The sequence below is a fragment of the Panthera tigris genome, chromosome D4 (genome assembly GCF_018350195.1).
Source record: "Panthera tigris isolate Pti1 chromosome D4, P.tigris_Pti1_mat1.1, whole genome shotgun sequence".
In the NCBI taxonomy this organism is placed as follows: Eukaryota; Metazoa; Chordata; class Mammalia; order Carnivora; family Felidae; genus Panthera; species Panthera tigris.
The window spans coordinates 80,172,807-80,191,994 of record NC_056672.1 but is presented as its reverse complement, the minus strand read 5'-3'; the positions used below and the strand labels follow the sequence as shown (position 1 = coordinate 80,191,994).

At 54.1% G+C, this 19,188-nt stretch overlaps 1 protein-coding gene across 3 annotated transcripts in view; it reads right to left on the bottom strand.

Moving 5' to 3' along the window:
• The window catches only part of LOC102964095 (DAB2 interacting protein), a 121,603-nt gene extending 107,221 nt beyond the window's left edge, over window positions 1–14,382 (bottom strand). For all 3 annotated transcript variants that reach the window (XM_042963802.1, XM_042963800.1, XM_042963801.1), the window contains exon 1: window positions 14,256–14,382. In XM_042963802.1, the coding sequence (XP_042819736.1) occupies window positions 14,256–14,379 (124 nt within the window). In that variant the 5' untranslated portion in view covers window positions 14,380–14,382. The remainder of the gene's footprint in view (window positions 1–14,255) is intronic.
• Window positions 14,383–19,188: the final 4,806 nt, after the last annotated feature.

The window sequence follows — 19,188 nt, the reverse complement described above, 5'->3', positions numbered from 1 at the left end:
CCTATCATGGAAGCGCCCCGCTTTCTGGCAGCAGCCAAGCTAGAGCGGACCCCACTTCCTCAGACTTCCCCAAAAGCACCCAATCAAAGCCCAAATCCTGTAGCAGGTGTTTTTCTACCATATTCGGACTGAGACGCCCTGTGGTTCCCGGTGGTATATGTTGTCCCTCGCTGCCACAACAAAAAATAAATCCAACTTGTCTAACTAGAGGTGTGCTCTCAGTGGGTTTCTGGCTGGAGGGCATTGATGTTGAAGGATATTGTAGGATAGTCATGTGGGATGTAACTATCAGGGGAAAGCAGGTGTAGGGGGCATGGAAACCGCTCTGTACTCTTTTTGCAACTGCCTATATAGCTGTGATAATTTCAAAATGGGAAGCTAATGCATAGCCTGTTTGGAATACATGGGATCATAGCTGTGTGTAAATAATTGAGATTTTCCAACCCAAGAAACGAACTGCAGAAATATATTGGTATCCGGTGTCACCTAAGTAGAGAGAGTCGCCAGTGGTGTAGAGGTAAGAGGCACAGATATATAAAAATCACTGCTGAGGCTTACCTAGACGATGTAGGCTGAAGTTCATTTGCTGTCTATGTGATTAAACTGATACGATGTTTTACCTTCCCTTTGTATGTGTGTTTATCAAAACATTATCATCAGAGGTTGCCTTTGAAGAATGGGATGGGCTATGGTAGGAGCAGATGACTGTACCATTTACTGAACGAGGAATAATTTAGACTTCCAAAAACTAACAGTAAAATTAAAAATACACATAGGTGGTAGAATGATTCAGTACGAATTGTGCCGCCTGAACACATAGGAAAGGAAGAGAAAAACAAAATCAGAAAACGAAACAAATCAGTCTCGGCAGCCCAAATGACCAGTTACACAAAGTGGATCAGGAAAGTCCAAAAAGCAGACTTAGGAACAAACCGGTAGCCAAGGGCACATAGCTCCCCATCCCGGAGTGCCAAAAGACTGGTCCCCACCCTCCTCCCCGCCCTCCACTGCGGGAGTGGCCAGGTAAACAGCAGGAAGAGCCAAAGGTAAAATCACCATGGCAACAGGCCATGGAATCTTCATGTTGTTAGAACTTCCCAGACACAGCAGTCCAACTAGATGCCTCTGTGTCCATCTTTGTGTGTGTTAATGAAGAAATCCGTCCTTTATTATTATCTGCTTCTAACAGCTGAATAAAGAGGGCCTCCTCCTGCACACTTTTTCCAGTTCAGCCTTTGGTCGTCTGTCTTTGGGAGAAGGACAGGTGTTCCTTAGAGGTTACTAAACCTTACCCACCTGCGGTAGGCAGAATAATGGGCCCCTAAGAACCCACATCTTGATCCCTAGAATCTGTGAATATGTCACGCGTGTGGTAAAAGGGACTCAGCAGATGTGATTCAGTCAAGGATCCTGAGATGGGCAGTTTACCTTGGATTACCTCCTGGACCCAAAGTTATCCCAACAAGAGGAAGATAGGAAGGTCAGAGAAGGCAGAGCTGGCGCTGTAGTAAAGGAAGCAGAGGTTGGGAGGCGGGGGGGGGTGGGAGGGGGGTGGGTTAAAGACTTCCAGCCGGAAGTTTCTAGAAGCTGGAAAAAGCAAGGAGACTGACTCTGCCCGAGAGCCTCCAGGGGGAAGAGTGTCCTGGCCACCACCTTGATTCTAGCCCAGGGACACTGGTTTCAGACTTCTGACCTCCAGAACCGTATGATAATAAATCTGTGTTGTGTTAAGAGACTGAATTTATGGTCCTTGTTACAGTAGCAACAAGAAACCAATACAGCCACTGATAAAAGCACGACTTACTCTAATTACACTAAAGTAAAGATAGAGGGATAGCACTGTCAGATCACTGGCCGATTTAAGACAGGGGACACTCCAGGTGTCTCGTCTCTCGTTCTCCAAAGGGACAGCTGCTTTAAAAAAAGGAGACAAGATTCCTTCTAGAAATCTTCATCACCCTATATGATGTAAATTTGTGTCTTTCTCCACGATGTACTTGTTATCAAAGGACATACATGATAACCACATATACCTGGAAACCACAAGAGGGTAGGGTACCTTTGCTGGCTATTCCACAGTATAACTTAGAGATGTTTTCACATCTGTGCCTGGAGAACATTTCATCTTTTCAACACCCTGTGTATTTATCCTCAGTATAGATACTATTTACATCAATCATCCTTCCTCTAGGGCATATAAGTTCTAATGATAGCACTCCAGAGGGAACCATGATTATTTAAACCTAAAATATTCAGATGTGTTATTAAATTTATCCTGTCTTTCATTCCATTCAGAAAATATAAGCTATTTATTTTTTCCCCAAAATTCAACCTCAGGACTTACTGTTTTACACTTTTGTTTAAAAACCATACTATTAAATTAGAACATGGCTATAGATATAACAGCCTTTATTTTTTCTGACAAATTAAAATGGGCATAAAGCTTTAAGTGTGTATATACTGATTTTTTTTACATATAACTTTAAAACTCTCTTTACCTTTCAGTACATGACAACTCGGAATTCAAATTTTAAATTATCTCCAAGTTTCTAATTTAATGGTTTGATGCTAAAGCAAACTGAACTTCAGTTCTTTGTATAATTTTTAGCCTGAGGAACAGCTGACCCCCGAGATCCTGTAAGGGACATGACGCTATAATTTGGAAAAACAACAGAGCGATCATTTTATGTTCTGGAACAGACCATCTGTGACTGCCCTAGGAACTTGGGGGAAAAGGGGACCAATGTAAACATGAAGCTCACGCTACCTGCTATGCCCAGAGTCCTTTGTCTCTGACCCACGGGGCTCGTATCTTCTGCCAGTACCCGTGAAACTACCAGGCTAAGCTGCTAGTTTGCAAGTAGGCTAACATCTCCATCCTTCAGGGTAATTAACAAAGACCATCAAAAATACTTAGGAGTAAATTTAATAAAAGAAGTACAAGACTAATAACTAAAAATATAGTCCTGGGAGGCTTTTTTTAAAAAGACCCAAATAAATGGAGAGATACACCATTTTGTGGATTGGGAACACTCAGTGTTGTTGAGACGGCATTTCTCCCAAACTGATCTATAGATTCAATGAGATCCCAATTAAAATCCTCGCAGCCTTTCTGAAGACGCTGACAAGCTCAATTTTAAATTCAGATGGCAAAGCAAAGGACCTAGCATGGCCAAACAATCTAGAATAAGAAGAAACGGGTTGGGAGACTTACATTATTTGCTTTTCCAGACATACTTTAGAGTCTTGAAATACAGCTAAAGCAATCAAGACCTCGTGGTATTAGCATAAGGACATAGATCAATGGAACAGAAGAGCCTGTGGAAACTCTACAACACGTATATGGTCAATTGATTTTTGGAAAAAAAAATGCAAAAGTAAATTGATGTTGTGAAGGATAGTTTTTTCAATAGCTAGCACCAGAACTGGATACCTGTAGTGATAAAAACTGGCCCACTAGGAAATGGGGAGAAACAGATGTGGGGACGGCGACTGTGCCACAGGAAGAAACAGGTTCAGAACCCTGACCACAAGGCTAGGAATGCAGAAGGCGGGATTCAGCCCCATAATCTTTGAACCTAAGGGTTTTGCACCATGATGGGAAATGAGCCTCCATGCACAGATGAGTGACAGGACAACGGGTCCCAAATCAGCCAGGAAGCTGAGTTTCCTCCCTGCCCTTGGTCTCTCTCTACGTTTCCAGGTCCCATCACAGCCCAGCCACAAGGCAGAAAGAGAAGAGGGAGGCCTCACTGCGTATCACATTTTGTTTCCATGATGGTGGGCGTGGGGAAGGAAAGGAGTCTTGAGACCATGGAACTATTAACAGTCTGTTGTCTCTCCAGTGGAACTGGGATCAGAGTTCAAGTTGTCTTTAAGTTCAGGACGTTGGTTCAAAGTCAGGCGACTTTGCTGGGGGTGGGTCTGCTGGGAGAGGGGCATGTCCAGGGTACCCATCCCCGCCCAGAGCATTTGGGGGAGGGCACAGCAGCTCCCCTAGAGGGGACGTGGAGGGGAAAGGCTGCTGGTACTCAGGAGGTGGAGGGAAGAGCCAAGGAAACAGCGTTCCTCTCAGTTAACATCCCGGGACCTCACGAAGGGGCCTCTCCAAAAGCACAGTGTGGGGTCTGCCCCCTGGCCCCTGGCCGGCCTCATGGACAGTCCAGGATAAGTCCTGCAAACTTCTCCGCATCTGTAGACACTGTCACCAGCTCTTCTTTAGGACCCTCGACTCGAGCCTCTTAACAATTGCCTTTGACAGTGTATGCCTCCTATTCCTCATCCTAACGTGTGCCTCACTTTCAAGGACTTCCCAGCCTTCCAGAAAGCTCCGGAGTTCCTGGTCACTCCAAGGACTCATAGCCTAAAGGCTTCTCTGGTCCCCGAATCTCTCTCCTCCTTTGCTTTCTAAGGATCTCCAGGAACTTTGGTCTACAGGGTCACCTCCTCCGTTTCTATTGCTGTGTTTGCCCCGCAGCTCGTTGGTCTGGAGCCTCAGGGCCTGTCCCGGGGCAGGCAGAGCGGGGCCATGTGTTGTGTGCTGGGAACGTAAGGAGCTCCCAGGGTGCAGACACATGTTTGCTCGCCTCCGCCTGGGCGCAGGTTCTCCACATCCGTTCTTTAAAATCGTGCCATATTACACCTTTGGAAGGGTTTGCCTACCCAGTTAAAGCATAAAAGCGCAGGTGGGCCGGACACACACTGCCTTCGGGAGGTTGATTATCCCTGGGGAGAGGACAGGGCACTTTAGCCACACCCCACGGGTCAGCAAATTTTTCCCATAAAGCATCAGAGAGCAAATATTTTAGGCATCTCTCAATGACTCAACTCTGCCAAAGTAACACGAAAACAGCCACAGGGGTGCCTGGGTGGCTCAGTCAATTAAGGGTCTGACTTGGGCTCAGGTCATGATCTCACGGTTCGTGGGTTCGAGCCCCGTGTCGGGTTCTGTGCTGACAGCTCAGAGCCTGGAGCCTGCTGCGGATTCCGTGTCTCCCTCTCTCTGTATGCCCCTCCCCTGCTCATGCTCTCTCTCTGTCTCAAAAATAAATAAAAACATTAAAAAAATTTTTTGTTTTAAAAGAGGAGATAGAGGGGTTTAGCCCTAACTGGTGGTCTCCCCTGGGGACCGTCGGTAACCCAGGAGCTGCCTCCATAACGTCCCCGGGAGGGGCTTCCCAGGCCCCCAGCCCCAGCGCTGTCTGTGTGGGTGGGACTGGGGGCCACAGCCTAGGTCCTCTGGAGCTCAGGGCGCCACCCCGGGAGAGCCGCTGCAGGAGGGCCTCGTGCCCCAACCTGCTTGCTGTTAAACCTGCAACTCCAATCAGGTGCGTAGACACCAGTGGATCTGTGACCGCAGAGATAGTTCGGGAAACTCAAGTTTCTCTTGGACCTCAGCTCCCACCCAACTTCTCCAATGGTCCAGCTTGGCACACCACTCCCGGCCCTCTGCCCAAGCATCAAGAGCCAGAGTAGGCTTGCCAGTCGAGCCCACAGCTCTGCCGGCTCCCACCCCGCCCCAAGTGCCCTAAACTCACCTAGGTCTTTCCGAAGGACTTATCCCACTACTTTCTTGCTCTCCTGAGTGCCAGGCTCCTACCGATTTGGAATTTCACGACCCAGTTCAATTTTCATGAGTAAAAACAACGCCATAGCATCATGTGGGAACAGGCAACAATAGGGCCTCTGACTGCTGGTCTTGCCAAATACAATGGTCAAACAACTATCACCATCTTGGGGCGCCTGGGTGGCTCAGTCGGTTGAGCCTCCAACTTCGGCTCAGGTCACGATCTCTCGGTTTGTGAGTTCAAGCCCCACATCGGGCTCACTGCTGTCAGCACGGAGCCCTCTTTGGATCCTCTGTCCCCCTCTCTCGGCCCCTCCCCACCTGCACTCTTACAAAAATAAAACATTTAAAAACATTGTCACCATCTCGCCTCTCATAAAAGGCATGTTCGAACCCCAAAAAGAGTCCAAAACCCACCATCTCAGAATAAAGAAACGTGACTCAAATGGATTACGTGGAAATGGATGTCTTGGGAAACTCATCGCACTGGACTTACACTTCTTTTGCTGTCGGTCAGGGAGCAAATGTGGCCGTGTGCCCAGTACTGGTCCTCAGATGGGGATGGCATTCCCTGTACCACCTCCTCCAACCTTGTCAGCTTCTCTCCACCGGCCCTCTGCCTCCCCGAACCCCACACCCACTGGCCTCCCTCTGGATTCTAAAGGAAGCGTGAATGACCTCCCTGCCCGGCCTCCCAACCCTGCTTCACACCCAAGTCTTTAAGGACACCTCCTCCCACACTCCCCCAAATGGGTCTGGTCCTTCTGTCCCTCTCCCAGCTCAGACCCACTGTCTCCTGCTTCTGGACAGCCAACATGGCCACCTACGTTCAGTGATGGGCACTCTGCCGCCACCTTCTCCCTGACCCACACCAATCTCGAGCGCTGGTTACTAAAACTCACGCTCCTAAACCACAGCTCTGGGACATATAGTGAGGGTTAAACATTCTGACTCTGCTACTCAGCAGCTGGGTAATACTGAGCAGGTAACTTACCCAATCACAGCCTCAGTTTTCTCATCTGCAAAATGGAGTAGATCAGAGAAACTGAGAGAATGAGGATTCAATGAAATGATGCAAAAAAGGACTTAGCAGAGCCCCTGGCACCATGCAAGTCGGCGTTACAATTACCATTATTTTCAAAATCTTTCCCTTGATTCCCTGTGGCTTGCTAGGGGGAGTTACAGCCTCTTGGCTCACCATTCAAGGACATGTCTATCCTTCCAGTCACATCATCTGCTAACCTGATTATAGGATACCTTCTCCCAGGCTCGGCTTCCTGAGGGTGGGGACTGGCTGTATCCTCCATGAGGGTTTGCAAACAGTAGGTGGCTCACTAAAGCTCTGTTGCTCTGAACAAGTACAAGTGACACTTGTAGCAGCCTCTGGGGGAAGGGATGCCAAGGAACCATCTGGATGGTTCCGATCTCCACAGACATCACATTTTATTTCTAGATCAGCCCTAATAAAGGTGCAATTAACCCCTCAGGCTTTGGATGAACAGATCATGACAATTCACCCACCCTATAATAATACTCTTTGTTTGCTACAAGTGCTTCTGGGCCCAGAGACATTTAGTGACTTGTCTGAGGTCACACAGCATTTATGACATGCAGTGAGGACTCCCACCCTGGCCACACTCCTAAGCCAAACTCAGTCCCCAGAAAAGAAGTATAAACGGGTAAGAAACGATTTTTTCCTCAGACTATCCCTAACCAATTTATTGGTTTCCAATGTCTACAAACCTCCCACTCCAAGAGGGACACCCAGAAGGAGCCCCATCTCCCATCTCTGGTTGCTGGGCTCCTCTGGCCCCTCCCTTCCCTCTCCCCTCCGCTCCCTCATCCGCTCCCTCCTCTTCTGCCAGGCGCTCAGGGGAGGGGACGGAGCCTCTCCCAGCCCCACATCTTCCTCCCCATCCTCCCTGCGCTCTGCCTTTTTCATTTCACAGCCATGTCAACTCATCACCTCCAAGGGCCAAGAAAAAAGAAAGAACATGGCCTAGATGCCGAAAGTGCTCTCCTGTCTGTCAGGGAGAAGAGAGGAGGGAAATAAAAGCTAACAAGACTTCTAAAAGCAAAATCCCCAAACCACCTCTTGGGCACCCAGCAGCTGTCAAAGTCAACACAGGAAACTGGCAAAGGAGGGAAAGCCCATCCCGAATAAAACCCCGGCAGCTGTGGAGTCTGGGATGGATAGACCAAGCGCGGCTACATTTCCAAGGGCGAGATGGGCGTCCTCGGCAGACTCGTCTTTTCTGCTAACGCACAGGTGGGTCTGTCTAGACTGCAGAAGTGAGCCAGTCTTTTCTGAGTATCAAGGCTACTGGTCTTTTCTTTTTTTTTTTTTCTTTCACTATCATTATTTGGAGGGCTATTGAGATTCCCCTCGCTTCCTTATTTATGCAGTCAGAGGAAATCACAGCACAGAGAGCCGCTTCCAAACTCAAGGCCACGTGGGCCAATTTCAGATGGATAATTAAATATTGAACAAACGCTCAAATGCCTCTGCTGGATCGGGATGGCTAAAAATAACCACCCTGCCACTCCGCGTGGCATCTCGCAGGCTCATTCTCAAATCCCTCCTCCCAGCTACTGTCAAATACAACCTTCCCAGTAACGGTGGGGAGCTGGGCACAGACTGCCCAAATTCCCAATCAACAGAAAACAAAACTTCAGCTCCCGGTGAGCTCTGAATGTTCCTGACCAGGAAATACTCTCCCTTTCCTGACATTTAAACCAAGTGGCCTCAAGAGGAAGGTGCAGGGGAAATATCACAGTCGTTGGCTTTTCTTTTAAAAACAGTCCAAAGGCTTCATGTCACTTCCTACGCAAAACATGTATGTGGTCCAGGATGTGAGCGTGTTTGCGTCGAGTTACACGGGAGTTCAACCCCCATCCCCTCCCCCAAGAAGACCCAACGAGGAGCCCAGCTGCCTCAGTTTCCCTTTCTGTGCTAACCTGAGGAAAAGCCACAAACAAAGCCAGCGCAGAAATAGAGCGCAAGGGTCAGAATTCCAGAGCCGGATCTCTCGTTAACTTCTTTGCATAAACTTGAGCACGCGCCCTTGGCTCTTCGGGCCTCGGTTTCCCCAGCTGTCAAAGGGAACAGTTAGCCCCCTGGTGCTGGAGATGCCACGAGCCCTCCCACCTCCATCGGCAGCTGAGCAAAGCAGGCTCCGGCCCCCCATACCACCAGGTTTCAGTAAGAAGAGACACAGCCGCGAAGCTGACCCCACTGAGCACGAGAGAGCGTGAAAAGGGGAAGCGCTGGGTTCCTGGGCACGGTTCTAAGTGTGAGTGGGCTTTGGAGTCCAGCAGCCGCCTTTCACACCTTGCCTCTTACAGCCACTTACTTCACATGGCAACTCAGTGTCCCCACCGGGCAAAGGGAAGTGACGATAAGGCCCCCTGCCCCCTAGGAGGATGGGGGAGTCAAAAGAAATATAAGATGATCAGACACAGCTTTTGGCCCAGGGCCCGGCACAAGTTCAGCCATTATCTTCCTTCTTATTAAAGGTGATAAAGATGGGCCAAGAGGCTGACATTCCAGCAGATTCACTGGGACCTGGGACCTCTGGCCTCCCTCAAGGACATGAATAGCTCTGCGGAGTGGGCCTCAGGCTGTCTGCCCGTCTTCAGGGACCTCACCCAAGGGGACCCTGACCGCTTAGCACAAAGCGATGTGGTGAAGAAACAGGGCTGGGGCTGTTCGACCTGTAGCCTTCCCGGGGAAAGCGCACGGTTGGCAGAACACGAGTAAGGATACAGGGGTGGGGGCGGGGGGTGAGACTGGGCCCAGGGCATCACCTGAGCGGTCCCAGGCAGGCGGGCGGAAGAGCCCACCAGGAAGCCTGACCCCCAACAGACGCCAACAGAATCATTCCCCTGCCTCCCTCCTGAGTTAGGGCCAGGAGCTGGGGAGACGATGGCCGAGAACACTTAGTAGAGTCACTGTGCAAATCGGATAGGAGGAGGAGGCCTTATCCAAGCCAAGGCCTGACCTCAGAAAGATCTGCCTGCCCACAGAATAGCGAGGTGCTGCATCTGTAAGCTCAGGAGCTGGAGTCTTGCAGAGCTGGGCTCCACCATTTCTGAGCCGTGTGATGCCGGACAAGGCTCCCCAGTCTTGGCGTTGCAGTCTCCTCCCCCATAACGTGAGGATAATGCCAGGATCCGTCTCACAGGGTTGTTGTGAACGTTAAATGAGATAAGGCAAGCACAAAATTAGGCTCACTGCTGGGCACTGAGAAAGCACGCAACAAACAAAAACCATTTTAACTTTATTACATGCCATGAAAGGGAGTGAGCATCCCAGCTCCTGGGGTGTGTAAGGGTGAGGAGGGCCTGGAGAAGCTGGGGTCAAGCCCCGCAAGAGGGATTGTGTCTCAGCAGGTACAAATGAAGAAATGAGGCAGGAAAGGATACTTGTACAATGACAGAGGTTGCATTTGGGGCAGAGAGTTGGGACTCGGAGCCTTGGGGGGGGCCAAGATGGCGGGGGTGAGGGGACAAAAGACACAACCAGACCCCACGCTCAGAGCCAGCTTGCCAGCCCACGGGGCACCTCGGCAGGTCTCAGTGAGGCCAGGGTCCCTATGGAGTGGTTCCAGCCCCCGCCCTTCCCTGTGGTGGCACACAGCCGCTTCCCTAGCCATCGCTCCCAACCGGGGAGTGGCTGTGTCAAACCAGTACCCTGCCCCACCCTGGTTCTATGAAGGTGCTTCTGTGCCTCAGTGTCCTCACCTGGACCCCCCCGGGTTGGATCACTCAGCTGCCATATCTCCTTAGGAGGTCAGCCTCAGCCCTCCTGGGCACCACTGCGAGGCCCTCTTGCCCGCATTTCTCCAAGTATGCTCAAAGCCCCTCCAGAGGCCCCTCAGACAGACTCCAGCACACCCGGAAAGGAAAGGGGTCCAGGGAAAGGGGAGAGGGACCACACAGCAGCCAAGAGATAAGGCCATGCAAAGGGGCTATGCATGGACGTGGAGGAGGGCCTGACCATCTCAGGAGAAACCATCCACCAAGTCCCTAGCGCCCAGGCAGGGTCGGGCACGTGGCCAGACCCCTGGAAAAACTCAGACAACAACATGAAGAGAAGAATCAAAACTTCTCATGAGGTCAGGTCTCCCGACATGTCAGGCAGCAGGCGCAGGGTTAGCCCTGCTTGACAGAGGGGGAAACTGAGGCCGCGGGAGGTCCCCAGAGTCACACAACCAGCTTGTTGCCGAGCTGGGAACAGAGCCTGTTTCCCACTAACCACGGCTCTGTACCCTCAAAGGGCTCTGTGCCCCAGGGCACCTCAGCAAGCCAGCCTCCTCAACTATCTGGCGGCTTGGTGAGGGCTGGGAGCACGTGCCATTCATCCCCATGTGCCGCCCAGTGCCCAGGCTGGAGCCCAGCACGTAGTAGGTGCTCAAGACATGTTTGCTAGTTGGGTAAATGGGCCATACTTTATCCAGAGAGAGAGGAAAGCTTGCATTTCACCCCAGCGGCCCTGGGGGGACAGATAAGTCAAACAGACAGACAACACTTTCCTTGACCTTGGGGAAGGTAAGTGGGAAGGCACCCTGGCTGATGACACTCTACCGGGGACAGGACCCTCTCATATCCAAGAGCCATAGCTAGCCTTCGAGTGGACTCAGGGTCACAGAGCACAGTGTGAAATGGCCAGATGACCCTTACTATCCCAAAGTCACTCTTTCCACCCTGCCTCTGGCCATTGTCAACTGCAGGTCTCACTCTGCCTATTCCTCAGATGGGGCAATCAGGGCCCAGAGAAGGAAGAGCTCTGCTTAGTGCCCCCCTTTGCTCCAAGCTGGGGGCAGGGCGTGCTGCAGACACTGTCCCTCGCTTGCAGCCCTGCCAAGGACAAAGGCCTGCTCTCAAGTCCGCAGTGAGGCCCCCGCCACGACTCCAGGGGGCAGTGGGAGCTGTGCGCAGGGGGCTCCCCCAGAGGTGGCAACCTGGCCACACCCCTTTCAGAGCCCCGGCCAGCTGCAGATCCCGGCCTCCAGCAACGCTTTCCTGCACTTCTCTGTCTCTGAACAAACACACCCCCTGAGTTCTCAGTCATTGTCCTTTCTCGCTAGTGGCAGAGGCCAGAATGGGTGTGGAGCGACGGGTTCGGGGCTGGGGCGCTGGAGACCACCCCGCCGGGCCCTGATGTCACCACTATGGCACCAAGCCCCCATGGTCCTTCTGAGGTCAGAAGGGACTGGCTCAAGGCCACCGGGTGGCTCCCCCCACATGACTTACCACCTAAATTTGGGCGCTGGCCTCAGGAGGAGGGCCAGCCCTGGGGGCAGAGGCAAGGACCTGGGGATCTAGTGGAAGGAGGTCCGTGGCTGCTTTCGGTGGCCAGGGGCCTCCAGCCTCCACCTCTCACCCTGCCAGCCAGTTCTCATGCCCATCCATGACTCCCCATCACGCAAGGCCCTTTCTCTGGCCCAGACTACTGCTCCCCTCCCGGGTCCTTCCCCTCCCCCGGGACAAATTCTGTCCACGACACCCAAGGCATTTTCCTTCTCCCTGTCGTCGTGCACAGGCTGTTTCTCTGGCCAGAGTAAGAACGCCAACTGAGGCCCAAGTTGCAGGCAGCACAGGCTTCTAGCTTTCAGTGCACTTGCTCTCATTCTTAAATGACCCTTCTGTCACTACACCTGTTTACCAGACAGGGCCCCTGAGGCTTAGAGGGGTAACCGGCCAAAGTTTTGTGCCCAACTGGGGTTTGAGCACACATCTGACTCAACCACCCCCTCTACCGAGGGAAATGCTATCCACCTTGTGACTCCCTGTCCAAATGTCACTTCCTCTGTGAAGCTCTCCCTGATTTTCCCAGATCGAACTTCTGTTCAATGACAGTCTCCACCCCACTCCCTGCAGGCTTTGAGCTCCTTCAAGGCTGGGACACAAAGCAGCGGCTGCTGCACAGGTGGGGCCCGGAAGCTGGGGCTCAGCTGACCGCGGGACACAGGGCCTCCTGCCCAGTCAGCTGAGCAGAGGGGGACTTCTGTTTCTCCCTGTGCCTCTGCAGTCAGGGACAGAAGGGCACTGAGGTGCAGAGGAGGTCATGCAGGGCATCTGCAAGGAGAGGGGAGGGGCGGAGGCCTTGGGGTGGCCTGAGCATTACGGGGCATTCGTACACACCCATTTCTCATGGCATAAACCCATTTCCTCACTGAGCCCTACAAGTCCTGCCAGCCCTCTTCACAGCTTGAGAAACTGAGGCTCAGAAAAGAGAAGTGACTGGCCCGAAGTCTCAGTGCTTGAACCCAGATCTCTGGTCTCTCAGGCTAAGCCTGGATGGGGGTGGAGCAGCCAGAGGCCACTTCAAGGAAGGCAAGGGGATGTGTGTCACAGGCCTTGAGAGGCCCTGGAGGACCGAATTCCCAGCACACACCTGTGCACACTCTCAATCTCAGCTTGAACCCATCCACGCATGGGGAACTCACTACTTCAGGAACTCACTACTTCCTGAGGAAGCCGCGTATGTTGTTGTTCAGCCCCGACTGTGGGAAAAGTCTTCTCCATGCGGGGGGAAGCAAATGAACACGTACTGCCTGACTTGCCCTCAAGCTGATGGTAAAACTGAGGTTCAGGGGCAACACTACAGGGCTCAAGCCACACGACCAGCACTCAGCGGGGTGGGGGTCTGACCTCACGTCTGCTGGATTCCAAGCACAGATTTGCTCAAACCCAGGCCTGATCAAACTCAGCCTTCCCGTTTCCCAAGATAACCTACTGGGCCCAGGTCCCTGCTGGGTGCTACCAACTGCCTGCGCTCACGTGCGTGCTCTCTCTCTCCCTCTCTTTCTCCCCCTCTCTCTCCCTCGCCCTTGACCAAGTCCCCTTTGAAGCCCTCCTCCTTCCGGGAGTCCTCTCCCTAAACTCCATTGCACCCAACCTGGTGCCCAACCTCGGAAGGAAGTTGTGCTTCCCCGCCCCCCCCCCCCAACCCAAAAAGCAGCCTCCTGGATCACATGCGCTCCCAACTGAGGATCCTGTTACTGGAAAAAAGAAAATGCTGTTCCCATTTCCCCTCCTCCCTGTCCTGCCTCCTGACTTGAAAGAGAGAAACTTTTCAAAGGAGGTGGGCCCACCCACTCCGAGGGGTCCCAGGCAGATTCAAAAGCTCCAGCTCCTTTGGAGCCAAGGACTCATGGGACAGCACCCTCTGAAGTCCAACCACCTGTCCCTCCACCCAAGAGGGGGAGAAGCCTAAGGCCCTGGGGACAGAAGTTGGGGGGGGGGTGGGGGCGCTGAGATGGGCGCCCGGCCCTAAGCTGAGAGGCTGAAGCTCTCAAGGAAAGGTAAGGAAAAGCCAAGACCCTCTCAAATTACTTCATTGCCAGGCTGCTGGGTACACTGAGGCACAGTGGTGCAGGAGGTGGAATCTGAGAAAGGGAAGAAAGAGAACCCCGATGGCAGTCTTCCCTTCCCCTGCCCCAGGCACAAGGGGAGACGGGATCTTCGGATTCCCCAGGACGGTGGCGGATGAGGGAGAAGCTGGGGGGGGGGGGGGGAGGGGGGAGGGGGATCAAGCGGACACAGTAATGGGCAGCCAGAAAGGGCGCGGGGGGTTCCCGTTATCTAGACTGAAGGAGGATCGGGGGTCCCTGGCATTCCGGGCATCAGGTGGTGAAGTGGCGGTAGAGGGGACCCAAGGGTCAGGGGTCGGGGTGGCGCCTACCCCTGGCGGGCCGGGTCCGGCTGCGGGAGCGGCTCCTCTGTCGCTGCAGCCGGGGCCGCCGCAGCAGCCGGTAGTAGTAGGAGGGCCTCCCGGTGCTCTTCCTGGCGCTGCCGCCCGCGGACATGCTGCCGCCCGCCGGGCACCGGGCCGGGCCTGGGCGCACTCACACGGGCCCCATCGCGCGCTCCGGCCCGCCCGGCGGGCGTCCCTGCCTTCTCCCGCGCGCTGGTGCGGTCGCCGCCGAGGCCACGGCTGCCCCACAAAGTCGCTCAAACTCCTCCTCCCGCCCCCGCCCTCTCCGAGCAGCCGGCCCCGCGGCGGGGGCCGGGGACCGGGAGGGAGGCCGGGCTGGCACCGGCCCGGAAAGTCAGTGCAGGAGAAATCCCGGCCTGGAGTCGGCGGGGCGAGGCGGCCCGGAGTGCCCCGGGACCCCAGGCGGGTCCCCAGGAGGGTCACCGTCCGCGCCCCTCGCGCCTGAGAACAGTCGCCCGACCTCAGGACGCACGGGGCGCACCAGCTCGCCCGCGGGGGTAGACGGTGCACACTCGCGTGCGCGCGCTCCCGGACACCGGACAGGACGCACGCAAGGCGGCCTGGCGGGCACCGCGCGGCGAAACCGGTCACCTTCAATTAGGGTCCTAATGAGGCTGACGCTGCAGGGCGCGTTTCTGCCCCAAGCTCACAGGGCGGAGTGTGGATCCACAAACAGCGCCTGGCGAGCTCCTGGCCCTCGCTGGCTTGAAAAGACATCCCTTTCACGCAGAAAACTTGCCTATTCTTCACAGTTTAAAAATGGTCCCGTTGGATACACATATTATTTGTATATAATTACAATTGTGGTGTTTCTCTCTCAAGCGCACAGGAAGTAGAGAGAGCGTAATGAACACCCGCGTATCTCGCAGGGTTGGCCAAATCTCAACACTCTGCCCCCTGTGATCTAGACCGTCCCCCAAATACGCCACCACGGAGGCCGTGAGGTCTGCCTCCCGCCGAGCGTTCACAGCTGCTCCGGGAAGGCAGCAGAAGAGTCCCGACGCTCCTGGAGAGACGCAAAACTGAGGCCGGGAGAAGAGAGCTGCCAGCTCCTGCTATGGCCTTGTGCTGAAAAACTTCTCCAGGTCACTCACTCCCCAGCTCAAGAACTTTCCACGGCTCACCAAGTCCAAACAACCTTCCTTGGTATTTGAAGCTCCAACCATTGGGCCCCAACCAAACCACTCTCTCCAGCCTCCCCTGCAGCTGCCTCCTTCTCACTCCTCTTTGCCCTACTCCCAAAAGGGTCTGCCTGGCCCAAAGACCCTACTTCCAGGACCCAAATTCTCTAGCCTTCCCTGACCATCCTGGCCCTTGTCTGTCTCTGTCTCTCCCCTAACTTGTCCCTGGAGCTGGATTTACCTTGTAAATTATTCAGACAACTACCTGTGGGAGCTCCCTTCCCTTAAGGGGAAACTGAGGCCCTGCCAGGGAGGGCTGACTTGCCTTTGTCATACAGAAAGTGGCAGAGGCTAGTGGTCTTGCCTCCCAGCATGCAGTCTTAGGGGGTCACACATGGGCGCTGGAGACAGTCTGGAAGCCCTCCAGAACAGCTGGAAAGGCGTGGCCCTGGGGGGGGGGGGCGGGGCAGTCTGGGCAGAAATCCAGGCCGGGTTTTGCACCTCGCAAAGGGAGCCCCCTCACGGGCTCCCTCAGCCAGGGGGAGGGCCCCCAGGTCCGGAGGAGCCTGGATCACAGCTGGAAGCCAGGCGCCATCCTGGGATTGGGGGGGGGGGGGGGAGGGGCAGGAGGGTACTGCTTCTCCAAACCTAATCTGGGTTGTCCAAAGAACCCTTCTGGCCCCTCTCCCCCGAGTGCTGGCCAGTCCCTGGGGCAGATGGAAAACCACAGTGCCTGCAAGGATACCATTAACGTCCGTGGCGTTAAGTATTGCTCTAGCTCATTCTTATTAGCTACTAACACTGCCCAGGAGCCTCTTTTCCAAGAGCAGAGGCCCCAGGGAAAAGCTGTACCCAGTCCCTCCGTCCAGAGGCAAGCTCTGGGCCATCTTAGCATTCATCATCCTCTGGCTCAGCCTCCCCACTCAGGTGGGGCTCCCACAGACACCTGTCACTCTAAAGAATGACCTCCACAGCCAGGCCCTCCAGTTTTGGGGGCTGGAGGGCTCCCAGGAAGTCCAGCTCAAGGTGGGGCCAACAGTCCTGTTCCCAGTGCTTGGAGTTCATCAGGCCCGGTTTCCTTCCCAAAGCAGGAATGCCCTGCTCAATCAGGGGACGAGAGGTTCCCTGCCAACAGACTCTCAGTGGCTAAAGCGAGTGGTCTTGGCCTGGCCTCTCCAGCTGGCAGATTTAGTTGTTGCTGTGTGTGCGTAGACGGAGGGGGGATGTAGCTAGGAGCTCAGGACCTCATCTGTAAACACAGTTGGGCTCCAAAGGTTTGGCATAGTCTCTCTGCTTATGCTTGGGCTTCTCAAGTCCTCTGTGCCTCAGTTTCCCCACCTGCAAGGAGAAGCTATGGACCCCCCCACCTATCTACCTTGTGGTGGGAAGAGGGTCAGCTATAGAAGAGGAAGAAGCTTCTGCATTCCTGGCCTTTGAACATCTCTGCAGACCTCAGGAGGGTCTGGAGTAGGAACCAACTGGGGTACTGAGGAGGCAGGGGACAGGGGAAGAGCTGGAAGACAAGGCGCCTGGGCCCCCTGTCCCTCCTCCTGTCCCGGGACCCCCAGGGCGGCAGGCAGACAAAAGGCAGCTCCCTGCACACCCCAGCAGAGCATCTGGAATCAATCCCGCTGCTGTGGAGCAAGCCACCCACTCCCTTTCACTGCCCCTGTGGCCTCCTCCTTTTAAATGTAAGCAGCCCTCTTTCTGGAGGCCACCTAGACAAGAGGAGGGGCACTTCAAAACACCCTCCCTACCACCATTTCCTGCGACATTCCCCTCCAAAGGGAAGCCCTCTGTGATTGCCCTGGCCAGCACAGGCTTCCCAGGCCCTGCTGATCCGTGAGCCGGGGTCCCACAGAGCCCACGGTCTGTCGGTGGTCTTGTTCTCCACTCCCCTATCTTGACCGCAGAGGGTGTCCTGAATAGGCCCACCTCCCGCCTCCTCAACCTGCTGTTTTGGGTTGGGATCAAGGCTGCAGCCTTCACACCCCTGAGCCTCCAAATCACCCCATTCGTTAAACATGTATATTTCTGGGTTCCCCCAAGACACTTCATTTGGTGGTTCCAGATGGGGCCTGGGAGTCTGCATGTTTAGTAAGTGTAGGCAGGTGGGGGACAGGGGCTGGCTAAATCAGATCTAACCCTCCACCCCCCTCCTCCTGCCCTCAAAAGCCTCCACAGGTGAACTGGCAGAGTACTGAAAAGGACCAAGCTCTGTCACAGAGCAGCCACATCCCCTCGTACCCCTGCCCCCTCCAGCCCCTTAGCGATCTGCTCCCCAAAGACACCTGCTCCTTGCCACCTGCCTTTGCATCGTTGATCAGATGTTCCTTCTGCATCTGGTGAACCCCTCCTTATCCCTCAGGACCCAGCTCAAATATCACCACATTAGAGCAGTCTGGGCCCCACTGAGAGACCCTCTGGAGCCCGCCACACCCCGCCACTTGGGCTGTATAATGAGGACACCAGAGAAGATCAGGAAGAGAGGGACCCCAAGACATTCCCTCTGGGTAGAGAACTGTCAGCATCTGGATGCCAGGAGAAGAATGATACCCTGCTGGGAAGCGGTGGGGGTGGGCAGCCTTAGAGCTGGGCTGTAAGTCCAGGTAAACCACAAGCCAGGCAGGGGCCAGGTCAGGAGAGGCACCAGAGGCAGGGGTGGGGGCCAGCCTAGTGCAGTCGCCCTATCCCACTGTTAGCTTTAAAGTCAGTGAGGGAGGGGGGCGCCGAGGGGCTCAGTCAGCGAAGCATCCGACTTCAGCTCAGGTCATGATCTCACAGTTTGTGAGTTCGGGCCCCGCATCGGGCTGACAGCTCAGAGCCTGGAGCCTGCTTCGGATTCTGGGTCTCCCTCTCTGTCTCCCCCTCCCCTGCTCACTCTCTCTCTCTCACAAAAATAAACATTAAAAAATATTTTTTTTAACTTAAAAAAAAAGTCAATGAAGGAGGAACAAAAATACGTATTGTCAGAATTACCCCTGAAAAGGCTTAAACTGCCCGTAAAGGACAATTTCCCTCTAGTGTTAGGACAGAGGTGAGCAGAAGGCAGAAGGGCCTGGCCCTTACTGAGGGGCCATTCTGTGCAAGAGCAGGAAGAAGCATTCATCTAACATTAGATTCCACCCAGGGAGGAGAGGTGCTCACCCCCGAAGGGGACCACAGAAGTCCAAGACTTTCCACAGAGGAGAGTTACAAGTTTGTCCTGGAAAGGTCTGTCTGAGGATGAAGTTTGTATTTAATACTGATAACCCATATTTGGCACTTATTGTGTGCCAGACCCTGTCTGTAGCATTCAGTGCACATTATCTCCTTAAATTTCACATAAATCTTGAGGCAGGTGGTTACCGCCTTCGTTTTACAGAAAATATTGCGGGCACAGAGAGGGTTAGTAACTCCCCTAACGTCACACAGCTTGTGCTAAGGAGTCCGGACTGGAACCCAGGCAAGCTGGAAAAAGCAAAGTTCTTAAGGTTGAGCAGGACTTAACCCAGAGACGGAGGAGGGGTAGCAGCCTGGAACTTTTCATAAAAGCCAGCTTCGACAAGGAACAGGAGGAGGTGAAGAAGATTAGCCGTCCTGACAGGGGAAACATTGGAGCCCACACCAGGCCCCACACAATGGGTGTCGAGAGGGCTCAGACCTGTCAGGCTTCCTGTCGGGACGAGGGTAGACAGCAGTGACCAGGGGAAGTCCCGGCCAGGCAGCCTTGAATGCATCCGCCTCCCAGGCCAGCCTCAAGCTTTGAGTGGCTGAAGCCCTGGGCAGGGGTATGTGGG